Source organism: Stegostoma tigrinum, chromosome 10 (genome assembly GCF_030684315.1).
Source record: "Stegostoma tigrinum isolate sSteTig4 chromosome 10, sSteTig4.hap1, whole genome shotgun sequence".
NCBI lineage: Eukaryota > Metazoa > Chordata > Chondrichthyes > Orectolobiformes > Stegostomatidae > Stegostoma > Stegostoma tigrinum.
This window is the reverse complement of record NC_081363.1, coordinates 72,208,063-72,223,642: the sequence shown is the minus strand read 5'-3', so window position 1 is coordinate 72,223,642 and position 15,580 is coordinate 72,208,063. Positions and strand designations below refer to the sequence as shown.

The 15,580-nt window shown below is 39.5% G+C and overlaps 1 protein-coding gene across 2 annotated transcripts in view; it reads right to left on the bottom strand.

Moving 5' to 3' along the window:
- Nucleotides 1-250: 250 nt before the first annotated feature.
- LOC125455686 (cysteine-rich motor neuron 1 protein-like) overlaps nt 251-15,580 on the bottom strand; it is a 227,005-nt gene continuing 211,675 nt past the window's right edge. The window contains exons 12-15 of one of the 2 annotated variants that reach the window (XM_059649258.1): nt 13,565-13,786; nt 10,194-10,286; nt 7,189-7,358; nt 251-2,886 (exon numbers count right to left, since the gene is read on the bottom strand). In XM_059649258.1, the coding sequence (XP_059505241.1) occupies nt 2,665-2,886; nt 7,189-7,358; nt 10,194-10,286; nt 13,565-13,786 (707 nt within the window). In that variant the 3' untranslated portion in view covers nt 251-2,664. Of the gene's footprint in view, nt 2,887-7,188; nt 7,359-10,193; nt 10,317-13,564; nt 13,787-15,580 lie in introns of both variants that reach the window. The other variant, XM_048538001.2, reaches the window with a different exon arrangement.

The following is a 15,580-nucleotide window of genomic DNA, read 5'->3' as shown; positions in this document are numbered from 1 at the left end:
CGGTCATGTCGCAAGTTATCAGGAGAGATCATGTGCAGATTTTTCCTTTCCCATAGTGCTGAAACCATGAGAGCTCAATTCTACAACCTTAACTTTGTCTTCACTACCTTTTATGCAGAGAATAACAAAGCAGGAAAACACCAATCAAAAAAGACAGGGAACTAGAACTGAACTTCTCAGCTGACAATTTGAGTCTCAGAACATTGACCATTTATTTTAACAATCCATTATTGATTGAAGATAATCAAAATTTGTACATGCTACACATTTAAACATACTTCAAAATATGCCAGATTACATTTAAGATTATATGGTAGCAGTAATTTTCCTAAATTTGGCGTATTAGGAAATGTGTATCGAGCACTGGGTAACTCTTCAGGTTTTGTTTCTCTGTATTGGTAATGAAGCAGTACATTTTTATCTTGCTGAACAAGGCAATTGACAACAAAATATACTTTTATCACTGTAAAATATTCTGCACCAGAGGCAAGGGTGAAGCGTGTTCTAAAATTATCAATAAGAGGTGGCAGAAAGGTTTCATTGCAAGTGGTGTCTTATAAGTGGTCTGGAAAACATGTTACTGCAGATTCAGAAGACTTTCAGCACAAAATTTATTTAAATGAGTAAAAGCCTTTTTACTTGTTACATCCTGGCTGCTAGCCATGTGTATTTACAAGGGCTACTACATGTTGATGTAAATAAATAAGCAATTTAGACCTCTATATTTCAATTGCAAAGAGTTAAACAAACAAAAATCCATTAACAACTAAGATAAAAAGTACAGCAAAGGGATTTATAGGTTTTGGTTGAAGGATATATAAAGAAGGCAACAGCATTTTATCTCAGCATAACAGCCAGCAAAACTGCATGACCCAAGAGCTCTGCCACATCATCTCAATTTATTGGACTGCTGATCACAGTAACAAATAGAAGTAAACAGAATCCTTAAGCCCTGTGCTATTCTTCTATACAGATTCTACTTAGATTAATAAATTAAGCTATTTGAAAAAATAAATTAAGAAACTCTCCTCCCTTTTGCTCAATTATCCGCAAACTAAGTATCTACAAAAATACTTGAAACTTCTTACAACTTAAAAGAATTCATATGCTCACAGCCTGGTATCAATAGGGTTACTCTTAAAATCCTTAATGTTATTAGTAACATTGACTACAAAGTGCCATAGCTTACCAACATAATCCCTGCATTCCTGTTCATTTTAAACTACTAAAGTAGTCATGACAATTCACCCTTGCTTGACACCTCAAAATGATATTAATATTTTGACAGACTTTTAATCCTCAGTTTTGGCCATTTAGCACACTGTAACTGGGTTAAACCCGAATTTTAAGCCAAGTATAGCTAGAACTGCTTAGGGAGGTATATCCTCTTGATCATTCACTTACGTTTAATTCTTTCCTACCTCCTTCCCACCCACTCATCCTAATCACTGCGCTTTGAAAATATTTTAGCACTGTTCCTCACTTTATGGGTCTTGTATCCTAACTGCTGTGCAAGCAGGGTCTCATTCTACCTCAGGAATTAGACAACATATTTCACTTAAAGTTGATAATAAAATATTTTCATGTTGGCTTTTCCTGCATTTGGCATTTATACTGAGCTCGGTTTTCGTCATACTCAGGTGCAGTAACCTAGTTCAATTCTGTTTTGTTTTAAAAACTGGAATGACAAACTGCCCACAAGCAAAAGTTCTGGGTACATTCAATACAATGAAATATACAGAGTACAGGTGTAGGATTTGACACAACATTTAAATTACTGCCGCAGCAAATGTTAACAGCAATATTAATAATACTACAGTTAATTATAACTTCCTGCAGTAATAATGCTGTACAGCAAAACCAGGTTATTCTGCTACCATTCCTTTTCTTGTTTCATCATCATGTACAACTAACTTGATACTTTCACTATCTTATGGCCTTCAGATGATGAAAAATTCTTTTCAAAAAACTTACTGAAGATAACATCTTTAACCAATGTAAATCCAGAAGGATGAATAAATTGACCCACTCTATTCCCAATTGATTTTGAGTCCTGAGTCATTTGTTTTGCCAATTTAGAGCTGAAAAGGTTTCACAAGGAAAGAATGTTTATAGGTGTCTCCTTTGCAAGGAAAATTACTACTACTTTCCTTATTAGTCATTCAGCTTCGGATGTTAATGTATATATTCCTTTATCACCTCCAATATTTACAAAAAAATTCAAACAAAATATCTTCCTGAGTTTGAAAATGCTATTTTGATAACATTGGGGGCAATATAAATGAAGGCATCACTAGATTAAACTCTCCCGGAATAAAATGGATACAATAAATGACCATAAGACATTCCCTCATGTTGTCGCAACATGATTCCCAGATTCTACCCCAGGATCCAGAGTGACTGAAAAATTTGGTCTTTGTTTACTGTCTTTGTCAGTATTTTTTTTCCTTTTGGCAAGTTTCTCTTAACTCTTTTGGGCATTTTAAATGAACAGGAAAGTCAATAAAGACATATGGTTTTCAAAAGTAATTGTTATTTTGCAAGTACCTGAATCATACACAAATAACAAGCTGGAATCATTAACTTATAATATAATGGAAACCAGAAGAAGCAAGGCTCTCGAACAGAGCACAATCCTTGAATTACTGCCAAGACTCCATCAGTTCATAAGCCAACATTTTTTTCATGTTTGTACCCAAGCAGTTTGTTTTGCTGGCTGTTGCTTTGTTTTTCAGCACGCACACTGTATTTCTCATTGCTCTGGGAATCTGTTTCTGTCATTAGATCCATTCTGCAGCAGTTGTTAGCATTGTGCACTTTGTTCCCTTTCACAGAGTCCATGTAGACCACAGTTTGTCTGTCAACTGCATTTTTCAAAAACTGTGTCTGTGATAAAAACAGAGGTTAAAAGTCAGCTTTATGAAAGCATTCTCCTGCTGGTATGAAACGATTCAGCTCGGGACAACTAACAGTATGGAGCAAAAAATTTAATACTTCAGATAGTTTTGCTTTTAAAAAGTGAATTCGCGAAACAATTGTGGTCTATCTTTAGGCACAGTTACAATATGAACAACAGTATTAAGTGAGGTTTGTAGGTATATGAAGCATAATTTTGTCCGTTTTTGAAATTTAGGCAGTGCAAAACCATTGTGCTAGGCAAGGTATTTGTTCTTTATCCAAAAGCCCTGCTACTCTTGATTTGGACAACACACAGCTTGTTTGGTGGTAACAAAGTGCAGAGCTGGATGAACACAGCGGGCCAAGCAGCATCTTAGGAGCATAAAAGCTGACGTTTTGGGCCTAGACCCTTCTGCGCTCCTAAGACACTGCTTGGCCTGCTGTGTTCATCCAGATTTGTTATCTCGGATTCTCCAGCATCTGCAGTTCCCATTATCGCTTATTTGGTGGTGCAGATTTCAGCATATTGCCTATAATATTTATTCTCTAGACTATTCTATGCATAAAAACTTGCAAGCACCTCAGTGTCCAAACAATGTAGCTATGAATCCCATTTCTGGACATGAAGCTGCCCAGCCTTCCCCGAGTTTGGAGCGAAATGTCTGTGGAAATGTATTGGGCAATTTAGTCTTCAACTGAATGACAAAAATCAAACTTTCTATCTCACCATAACTGTGACACTCAGATTGTTATTGGAATAATCGTTGAAGCTTGCTTTTTTGCACTCTGCTGCTGAATGCCGAGGAAATGCTGCATGCACCTCTGCTTTACGTGCAGCTGCTTTCAAGAACATTTTATTAAATGATGCTCAAAATGACACCAAAGATGTTTCTCCGGTAGCGCAGCAAAAAAGCCACAGATAGCAAAAGGGAACAGGTTCCTACTTCACAGTCTTGAACATGAAACAGGTTGACACCACGAGCAGTGTTTACAACTTTTGGGATGCGAAGTTAACTTGAAGCTTCATCTTCCCTCTCCCGTAGACATACACATGATAGTTTTGGAAGAGGACCTGGATAGTTCTCCCAGTGCCCTGGAACAAAGTTTCTCTCTTAATGAGCACCTGTAAGATACTTTACTCATTCTGTTACCTCATTGATGTTTTGTAGCCATCGTGTGCTCCCTGCATTCCATCAATTCCATTCAATCAAACTTCATAAGTATTTGATTGGATAGAAAACATTCAAGGATGACCTGAAACCAGTTGCCCTGCATGGAAGACCAGACTGCTCACACACTTCCTGTACGCTTTCACACGAGGAACAGCTTTAGGCAGGGCCACAGGTGAAATGTCACTCAGGAAGTACTGTACTTCAGCAAAGTTCTCGGACCCATATACTCTTCCCAATAGTAGCTTGGTTTTGGTGATTTTATTGCATGTAATAGAAACAAAGTAATCTTGAACTGATGCCTAGCCTCTTTTTGGCCAAAGTTGCAGCGCAGATTTTGGGTACTAAGAATAATTTCAAAAGCAATTTAAGGGATATAGGACTGCTTCCCATGGGTTGCATGACCATTATGATACTGATAAAAACAGACTATAAATTTTCAACTTCCATCATTTGACTTTAATAACTGGGACCACAGACTAAGTTGATTTTGAAAAGAGAAAAATAGTTGACTTAAGATGGCTGCATAAAACTATGCACTAAGCATATAATTTTGCAAAGGCAGGTAGCATATCAGAGATTGGACAGAATGTAATAAAAGCAAAAGATGACGATAAAAACTTAATGAGCAGGCAAACAATTGGAGAAAGCTATCCTTAAATATAGTGTCAACAGTTTTCTTAAATGTTTAAAGAAATAAATTTTTAAAAAGTGAGGCCCAATATGAGGTGAGTCTGGAGAATAGACAATAAAAAATAGAGATGTCAGATGAGTTGAAAGTTGTTTTTTCTTCACCACAAAGGATACAAAAAACATCACATAAGCACCTATAAGTCATGACCCAGAAGGGAAGAACAAACTCAGGAAAATTACAATTATCTGGGAAGTGGTACTAAGTAAATTGTTGGAGCTGTGGGCTGACAAGTGCCATGGTCCCGATAAACTTTATACAGGAGTCTTAAATGTCACGGCTAGTGAGATAGTTCATGCATTGGTTTTAATTTTCTACAATTCCCTAGATTTAGGGAAGGTCCCATTAGATTGGAAGAAAGCGACTGTAATTCCTATTAACTATTAAACAAGTTATATCAGGGTACGTAATTCAGCTCACAATGATCAAGTAGAGTCAATGTTGTTATGTTATTGCAAAAAAAAAGCTGATGCTGCAGGGGTTCACTGATGATACCTTCTATGCTATGACCTTCTATTATCTGCAATAAACTTTCATGTGACACTTCATCAAATGACAACTGGAACTCTTAAGTACAGTTTGGCTGGTGAAGCAGGCACAAGGGGCCAAAGGAGCTGCTCCTGGATCCTTGATCACATGTTCACAGGTATCATTTCACCACACGTCAAGTCAACTCATGAAGCCATTCAATAAATAAAAATCAGTCTGAGCTGAAATGAACATGTCATCAAGATGACTGAAACCATGCATTCAACCAGGCATGAAACCAGGTGTTTCATTTACACCTTTCCTGAAGATTCACACATTCAATGAAAGACTCTTCTGCAGATTATGCTGCTTGAAAAGACAATTATGTCAGGCGTGTGTGGGTGGAAATTGCCGAGATTGCAAATGTTCGCGTCCATGTTCATAAGTCACTGAAAACTAGCATACAGGAACAGCAAACAATTCAGAAGGCAAGTGTGTTCCATTTTATCAGTGTGAAAGAACTGAATGGCCTATCTTACGCATAGGTCCAATAAAATGCCTTTCAATAGCTCGAACTTGTCAAAATACAAGTCTTCGTCTTTTGAGCACAAAGATAAAGATTAGCAAAGTATTTATCATAAAATTGAACTTAAAATCAAGTTGCATCACCAAGTGCCACAAATATGATTTGACCACTACTAAACAAGTGCGTTTTGCCAAATTGCACCACCTGTTTTTCCAGAAATCCAGAAAAAAATAATTAGTTTGCATTCAGATGGTCACATCAGAGGGTCACATCAGAGGTTTGCTTGCAGTCTCAACCCTCATTGTTTGAATGCATTTATTCTTGCCATTTATCTCCTTGTCTAATTGGGGCAGAATGGTGACTCAGTGGTTAGTACTATTGCCTCATGGCGCCAGGCACCTGAGTTCAATTTTACCCTCGGGCGACTGTTTGAGTGGAGTTTTAATGTTCTCCCCATGTCTGCATGGGTTTCTGCTGGGTGCTGCGGTTTCTTCCCACAGTCCAGAGATGTGCAGATTAGGTGGATTGGTCATATTAATTGCCCATAGTGTCCAGTGCTGTGTAGGTTAGGTGGGTTAGCCATGGGAAATGCAGGGTTACAGGGATAGGGTAGAGGGTTCTTTGGAGGGTCAGTGTGGACTCAATGGGCTGAGGGCCTCCTTCCACACTGCAGGGATTCTAAAGGAATGCCACATGTTAGTGATCAACATTATTGTTTAATAGTGATTAGTGATTAGTGTGGGCTACTCTGCTGCAAGGACCTCCAGGAATATCAGGGTCTACTTGGATCCTACTGCACACGTGCACTTTCTCCCAGGAATCATTGGATACTGATTAGAGTCTGGCTAATTTTCCCCTTCCCTAGATCAGAGATGCTGAAGCTAATTTAGTAACTTTACACTGGCACACTGATCCACTAACAGGATACAATCCATTGCTAAAAGCAGAGTTCAGGATTTGTATGACTGATCTCAACACAACATGGTGCATTTACACAGCAAATCATTTGGAGAGCTGAAGGAAAATCCATGTCATTAAAAGAATGTTATTGTCACAGCAGGTTTCAATAACGAAATGTTCCTCAACAAATTTTTCTAAACACTGGAAGTGCGTGCTTTGACACCAGTCTTTTCACGTCATCTTTATCTTAATGTTAAGATGAAAATCTAAAGGGACCAAAACATCAGCAGCAAGCATGGCCAGTGAGAAAATTGTTTACATCACATCTAGTTCCCAGTGCACCACTTCAGAAATATTGGTATTATTGTTGTGTTTTCTTTTTGATATTACTAATTATTCATAAAAGCAGAAATCAAATTAGATGGCTTCAAGCCAATTATGGACACTAGGTCAATATTACAACTGCAAATTTGGTCAGATTTCCTTTCAGTTCACCAACTTTGCAGTCACTTGAGGCTGGAATATTTTCACCTTACCTTAGCTGGTGTATGATAGCAAGGCATCTGAAACCACTGCTTCTTTCTGTTCATTATAAGGGTTGCGGTTAAGAAGATGATGATTGTAAGCAGTATGGCTGCCAGAACCCACGCTGCTGACTGGTAGATTACAGCCATCTCAGTCTGCTGGGGAGGTACGTCAGTAACTTCTATAATAGTGCAAGAAGGAAGATGTACAAGAAAGAAAGAAATCATGTTTGATGAACTGAACCAGCCAATTATCGGCAAACAAAAAAAAATCACACATTGTTTCAAGTCTTATGTTGTGTCCAGCTTTGTCCATATCTCTTTTCCCAAATATACATTTAGTTCGTCAGCCCCTGGTTGCAGGTTGCACTGATCTTGGCAATGCACCAAAGCAACATCAACAACTTCTTCCCAAGCTTGCAAGCCCAGTTAGGAGAGTAAGGGCAGCAAGTGTGACTGAGATCACATGCCACCCCAAAAGTGGACAAGTATCATTGTTTCTTCACGGTTTTGACCCAGTCACGATGAAACACCCTACACTAGAACATTGAGGGAATCTCCTGGCCACACAGACTGCAGTAGTTCACGAAATCTACCCACCACCACATTTCCCGAAACAACAAAGATGGCCCTTAAGTGCAGGCCTTACACGTAACACCCATAAACCCGAATAATTTTTGATTAGTTCTGAGGCTAACATCTTCATGCGATATTGTCCATGGTGAATTAAGATGCTTACAGCTGAAGAGTTGCGTTTTCATGATCCCAAAGGAAACAATGATAATATATGTGAAAACGATGAACTGAAGTTGCTCTGCCATAACACGGTGAATAAAAATTGATTGAATAAACTGGAACGCTTAAACTAGTTAAAGAAAAAGTGCCTTTTTGACATTGTGCAAATGGAACAAGGAATTACAGTACACACAAACTGTATAAATACACACACACACACACGCACGCACACAGTCACTGATGAGCAATATAGCAGAGTCAAGCAGGTGTCTATGCCTAGAAAAATTAATAAAGCATTGATCACACAAAAATCGATCCATTCATTCAGTAATGGGCACCAACAAATTAACAAAGAATAAAGTTAAACAGTAGCAGTCAGTGGCAAACTATTGGATGTGTAGCCACATCAACAAAATAATGAAGTAGCAAATTAATAAATTCATCGCGCAAACAATACCCTATAAATCAATGAATTTTTAGTTCTACTTGCACAGATGAATTAAACAAACAACTGGCAACAACAAATTTAAATTTATGCTTTAGCACACACACAAACAAATGAATAAGTGCACAGGAATAAATCAAGTACTGTCACTGAATGCATGCCCTTTTCCCCTTCCTTTATTCACTGGTATACCCTTGTGGCCATGACTTTCACTGACAAATTACTCAAAACATTCATTCAGCTGCCTCTGTTGTACTTCTATCCCCACACTCACTGAAGTTGTAATTTGTTCGCATTCCTCTGTTATTACACAGGATAGTGGGACTGCCCTTGTTTGATTCACTTACTCATCAAATTACAGTGAAAGCGAAGCAAAGTGGCATATTGTCCTGGCCTTCATTCTCATCTCCTAAAGAAGCCAATGTTGCTTCCCTCCTCCATTTCAGAAGTTGATGTTCTGTTCGAAGCTGTATATCCATGGTTAGGTCACCATGGCTGTTGTACCACAGCAATCACCCACTGAGTCTGGGTCGACCTGAAGAGGATCTGGTATTTAAAACTCTTGCAGAATGAAGACATTATAGGGCAGCACAGTGGCACAGTGGTTTGCACTGTTGCCTCACAGCACCAGGGACTCAGGTTCGATCCTGGCCTTGGGTTTCTGCCATGGTGGAGTTTGCACATTTTCCCTGTGTCTGTGTGGGTTTCTGCCTACAGTCCAAAGATGTGTAGGTTAGGTGGACTGGCCATGCTAAATTGTCTGTAGTGTTCAGGGAAGTGAGGGTTATAGGGGAATGGGCCTGGGTGGGATACTCTGAATGAGGCTCGGTGTGGACTTGGGCTGAAGGGCCTGTTTCCACACTGTAGGAATTCTATAAATGATTTACAGAAGTACAGTGAAAAGTGTATAATGGTACCAAGGTGCACAACAAACTTAGGTACAAAGTGGTTAACGGAATAAAGTTAAGCACTACCATTCATAGAATAAGTAGAAAAATAAAAATGTAACAGTTAACATTGAAGTTCCTTGTATAAATTAGAGAAATAAAGTTAAAAGTTCAACAGCCTTTGATGAGGATGGATTTTGCTCTGGAATATCTCAACTCCTAATTTTAATCAGGTCACTTAAGGAGACAGAATGGAGACGGTGGAATTTAATTCAGACAAAAGGGAATAGACCAGCAATCATGTTGCATGAGTATGTGATGCCAACCACTGCCACCATGTGGTCAGACAGATAGGTGCACCATCTTCCTCTTCTGACTGGGTCGACAGGGCAACAAGCAGGAATTTACTGCTTGAAAGCAATCAAGGACAATCTACATTAGTGTGATAGAGCTTGTTATAAACACGATAGGGAAACTCAGGAAAATGGGTGTTCCTTGAGATCTGAGGATGTTTTGCCTTTCCCTGCCCAAGTCCTTATGATACTCTCCAACTGAGTGGAACTTAACACAGTCTTCAGCATTAACCCCTTCAGAACCATTACCTTATATAACAATATATCAGTGTAATTTTTAATTGCTATCTTATGAAGTGCATTGTTATCCTTTCACATTCAGCATTCAGGAATTACACAGACTATTAGGGGGGGAAAAAAGAAAGAGAAAATTCAGATGAAATTTTTAAGACAGGTGAATAAACAAACAAACAAATTGGCCAAGGCTGATCATCACTTGACAAGATGACAAGAAATTTGTTTGAGAGGCAAAATGTTTCGCTGTTTACTTCAGGGTTATTACCATTATCGAGGATGAATTGGGCTGGTCTAAAAAGTGAACAATTTTGTCATTGCTGCAACAATAACAAAAACGACCAACTTTTTAAAAAAAATTACCTGTAATAAAAGGCAGGTCAGGTTGAACAGACATCGTGAATAGCTCTTTATCCTTTACTTCAGTTGAGTTTTCCAATAAAACAGCAGCAGTCTCTGTTGAGAGTGAAGAGACTGTCGGTACATCTTTGAGAGAAAGGCAAAGTCAACAGTCAATGAAACAACACTCCATCCAGACAGAGCAAAACCACTGAGCATCTGCTATTTTTACATCTGTTTGTGGGATTTTGTCAATAATAATCAATGCTCTCCTAAACTCACTGAGAGGTGGATTATTTTTTACAGCAAGTTGTAGCAGTATGAGATAAATTTATTTTAATAAATTCATCTGGGTTCCGGCTGCGAAATCCATTTCTTCCTAGAGGCCTGAACAGTACTCATGATCCATCACCCACATGTTGGCACAGTGCTCCAAATGAAGAGGCATATCAGAGGTGATTTTATGTTCACTGGCAAATTTTAACTGTGCCGAGGACTAAATGAACTAACAGTTTTCACACACTAGTACAAATCCATCCCAAACCAAAACTCTCCTCTCACTGTGGCTGGGGAAACCATTGGCCTCAGGGAGAGGAAGTATTTTAAATTCCTTCAATTGATTGAAAGTGATTGAAACAAAAATCAATCATTTCACTAAATGAAAGCATATTCCTGCAGGTGCAGACAGTGGGTTCCATCAGCAAAGTCAACATTATTATAAGCTAAATTGCAGAGAGCAAAAAGAATTCAGATATGTGTTCTTTTTTAATCCAACTACCAATTCACAGCTGAACTATACAGACTTTGGATGTGAGTTTGCTCGCTGAGCTGGAAGGTTAGTTTTCAGACGTTTCGTCACCATTCTAGGTAACATCATCAGTGAGCCTCCGACGAAGCTCTGGTGTTATGTCCCGCTTTCTATTTATATGATTAGGTTTCCTTGGGTTGGTGATGTCATTTCCTGTTCTTTTTCTCAGGGGATGGTAGATTGGCTCCAAGTCAATGTGTTTGTTGATGGAGTTCCGGTTGGAATGCCATGCTTCTAGGAATTCTCGTGCATGTCTCTGTTTGGCTTGTCCTAAGATGGATGTGTTGTCCCAATCAAAGTGGTGTCCTTCCTCATCTGTATGTAAGGATACTAGTGATAGTGGGTCATGTCATTTTGTGGCTAGTTGATGTTCATGTATCCTGGTGGCTAGCTTTCTGCCTGTTTGTCCAATGTAGTGTTTGTCACAGTTCTTGCAAGGTATTTTGTAGATGACGTTCGTTTTATTTGTTGTCTGTATAGGGTCTTTTAAGTTCATTAGCTGCTGTTTTAGTGTGTTGGTGGGTTTGTGGGCTACCCTGATGCCAAGGGGTCCGAGTAGTCTGGCAGTCATTTCGGAAATGTCTTTGATGTAGGGGAGCGTGGTTATGGTTTCTGAGCCCGTTTTGTCTGACAAACAGACAGAACGGGCTCAGAAACCATAACCACTCTCCCCTACATCAAAGACATTTCCGAAATGACTGCCAGACTACTCGGACCTCTTGGCATCAGGGTAGCCCACAAACCCACCAACACACTAAAATAGCAGCTAATGAACTTAAAAGACCCTATACAGACAACAAATAAAACGAACGTCATCTACAAAATACCTTGCAAGAACTGTGACAAACACTACATTGGACAAACAGGCAGAAAGCTAGCCACCAGGATACATGAACATCAACTAGCCACAAAACGACATGACCCACTATCACTAGTATCCTTACATACAGATGAGGAAGGACACCACTTTGATTGGGACAACACATCCATCTTAGGACAAGCCAAACAGAGACATGCACGAGAATTCCTAGAAGCATGGCATTCCAACCAGAACACCATCAACAAACACATTGACTTGGAGCCAATCTACCATCCCCTGAGAAAAAGAACAGGAAATGACATCACCAACCCAAGGAAACCTAACCAGATAAATAGAAAGCGGGACATAACACCAGCGCTTCGTCGGAGGCTCACTGATGATGTTACCTAGAATGGTGACAAAACGTCTGAAAACTAACCTTCCAGCTCAGCGAGCAAACTCACATCCAGAACCTCAACCTGAGCTACAAATCTTCTCAAAACTCGCTATACAGACTTTACATCTTTGCTCTTTTACCTAATGTCTGATGTTACTACACCTCATACCTGAAAAGAGCTGATAATAAAGATATATTTAAGCAATATTCTATTGCCTGGAGGTTGCACATGTTGTCTTCTGATTCTACACAATGAAGCGCAGACTATGGCATTGATTTTTTAATTGACTTTGCAAGTTAGAAGTCAATCTGGGGACTATGTTATTGAAAAAAGCAGTAACGTAGCAAAATAGTTAAGTTTAAGAGGCAGGTATTCCTTGCTAGAGAGAAATTAGTAATTAAGACAGCAACTTCATCAAATGTATTAAAGGTGATGCCTATTTTTAATTAGGCCGAACAGTTCTCTGCAGTATTGTTAAATGCAGAAAACTGAGAATGCCCCATTCTGTTCGCAACATGTCTCACAAGATGAAAGTGAAGGCAAAAAGATAGTTAAATGAAACCTTTAGGGTCTTAGAGTAATACATCATGGAAACAAGCCCTTTGACCCAAATTGGTCCATGGTGACTGTGGTGCCCTCTCAGCTATTTCCAATGGTTCACATTTGGTACATATCCCCTTATCCCTTCCCATCCATGTACCTATGCAATTGTGCCTGTCTCAACCATTTTCTCTGGTGGCCCATTCCATGTACACGCACCATTCTCTGCATGAAGAGATTGACCCTCAGGTCCTTCTTCAGTCTATCCCCTCTCACCTTAAACCTGTGCCCTCTAATTTTCAATTCCCCATACCTAGGAATAAGACTAAATACGTCCAGCCTATCTATCTATCTCTGCACCTCAATAAGGTAAGCGTTTCTGATACGTGGCACCTGATGATTTAAAGGTTTATTTAAAATCTGTCAGTTGCTAAAAGTTTCCTCATATTAACAGTGATGTGCCAAAACTCACATTTTTCGAGCAAATTACAAAAACGTAGCAGTGAAATTTTAAATTCGGAGCGATTGTTAGCTCATGTCATGAGAAAAATTCATCACCGACCAACTTTTTGAGAGACGTTCTTTGGAGATTTTAAAGATATATCCCGCTTTTAGACATTATTTTCCAACAATTATGCTGCCTGCATCCACCGAGATGTATCCATTTGGAGGCATTAAAATGAAAGGAAACTGCACCATATGGATAAGCAACACCAATTTTTGTTAGTGGATAATAATGTTCTCTGCAGCCTGACAATCCACATGGATTAACTGTTCCACATAATCCATAAAATTCATCTTTCTGATTTGAGAGGCAACTTTTCATGGTATAGAAACAATGATTACTCACCCAGACAATATGGGCAACATTGTCCTTTTCGAAGAACTGGCAGCCTGCATAATGCAGCTGAACAGGTCTGGGAGAAACACTGAATGGCACCATCACCACAAATACAGCTTGTGCAGGCATTGGGCTTCCAAGACTCTCCGACTAACAGGATATCACCATCACTGGACATGCAATAACCAGACTCGCTGCTGTTGATCGGCAATAAAGCTTTCAACTGATCTTCTATCATGGAAAATGCGAAGAAATATACATCAGACTCAGGCACAAAGAACATAGTCACAGGTAAAACAGAGACATTTACATGTACTCAACAAGCTGACGAAATAATCAGACGGAAGAGGTTTATGAATTTCACAAATATTAATGATAGAACATTAAACAATGGGTTGCCTGATGATGGAATGCATTCTGAAGGTATGTGGAAGCACAAATTGAACCTGAACAAATACACAAAATATGGCTATCAAACATAACAACAAATGAAATTATTTGATAACGAAAGCTGCTCTATTGTCCAACCTCAAGTGGATCACACTCTTCAAAATTCAACACGGAACTAGCATAAGCAAGGTGGTAAGTCTACATTCTGCAATAAACCTGCAATGTTTCAAATTATATAATATTTCAACCATGCAACATTGTTCCATGTTTTGGGAGACTTCCAAGTTTATTTCAGGTTCAAAAAAGATAAGCATTGTGTGGCCCTCACAGGATGAGTTTTGTATTACAAGTTTCTCAGTGAGTAATTTATTTTACATATTTCTTGTAAATATATGCAGGAATTTATTTTAAGGCTATTATTTTGGGCTGGATTTTCTCAGGGCTGGCAATCTCATGCCAGTCTTCTTTTTTTTTCGGTGACAGAAAGGAGCTCCACATTTCAGAGAAAAGGCTTAAGGCTCCCGCAGAAGTGCAGAGCCACACTTTCATTCTGACAGCTCTGTCGAAGCAAGCTGTGCCCCGTTTTTGCAGCAGTCAGCTGCGGTATTTAGAAACATAAAAGATGCTTTTACAGCTGCTGTCAAACCGTAAGTAAATAACACAAATGTGATAGTGTGCTGGGTAGGAGGGTGCCAGATGGGTATGGGGATAGGTTGCAATTCATTAGGCTGCCAGATAAGTGGGAAGGGTGCCAACTGGGGAGGACCAGAGTATCAGGTACATACAGCTGGGGAGTGGGTATGGTAACTCGGATTTCAGGTGAGTCAGGAAGTGTTAGTGTGCCAAGATGAGAAGGTGACGTGGCAAGTGATGCGGGTGGCAGGAACTGGAAGGATGGGTGTCAAGTCTGCGAGGCTATGAGGGGAACAAGGCGGGGGGGGGTGGGGGGGTGGCGATGGTGGTGACGGACATGCCCAGTTAGGTCCGGCAGGGGTTATGGCCAGGACCAGCAGCATGGGGTTGGGGTCGCGGTCGCGGGAGGACGTTAGGGTCAGATCTGAACTTGGTTGAGCGGGGTGGGCAGGTGCGTTGATTCTGTGCTTAGTTACTCAGGCATTAATGTTATTTATTTAATCATCTAACTACAACACTTAATTTCATCACAACCCTCTCAAACCTTGAATTACAAAGTGGGAGATTCCCATTTCCTGGGCAGCCTCCTTACAGCCTGCTACAACAGGAATTCTGCATTGTCTAACTATTAAATAAGTTTTCTTTTCTTTTGATTTCACAAGTAAGTTAAAACACCCAATGTTACAGTAGGATTTCAGAAACCCACTGCTGTTACACGAAGGTGATTACATTTCACTCCAACTCAAACAGCTTCAGAATATTAAAACCCTGTGTTCAATTCCCTCCATGGCTTCCATACTTACAACTCTGAGATACATGCACTTCTCTAATTTTGATCTCTTATGCAAACCCAATTTTAAATGTTTGGCCATTGGTGGCTGTGTCGTCACTTGCCTCAGGTTGAGGCTCTGGCAATCCCTCCCCACACACCTCTCTCCCTCATATTTCTCCTTTAAGAAACACCTTAAAACCTATTACTTTTGTTAAGAGGTTGTTCATCAG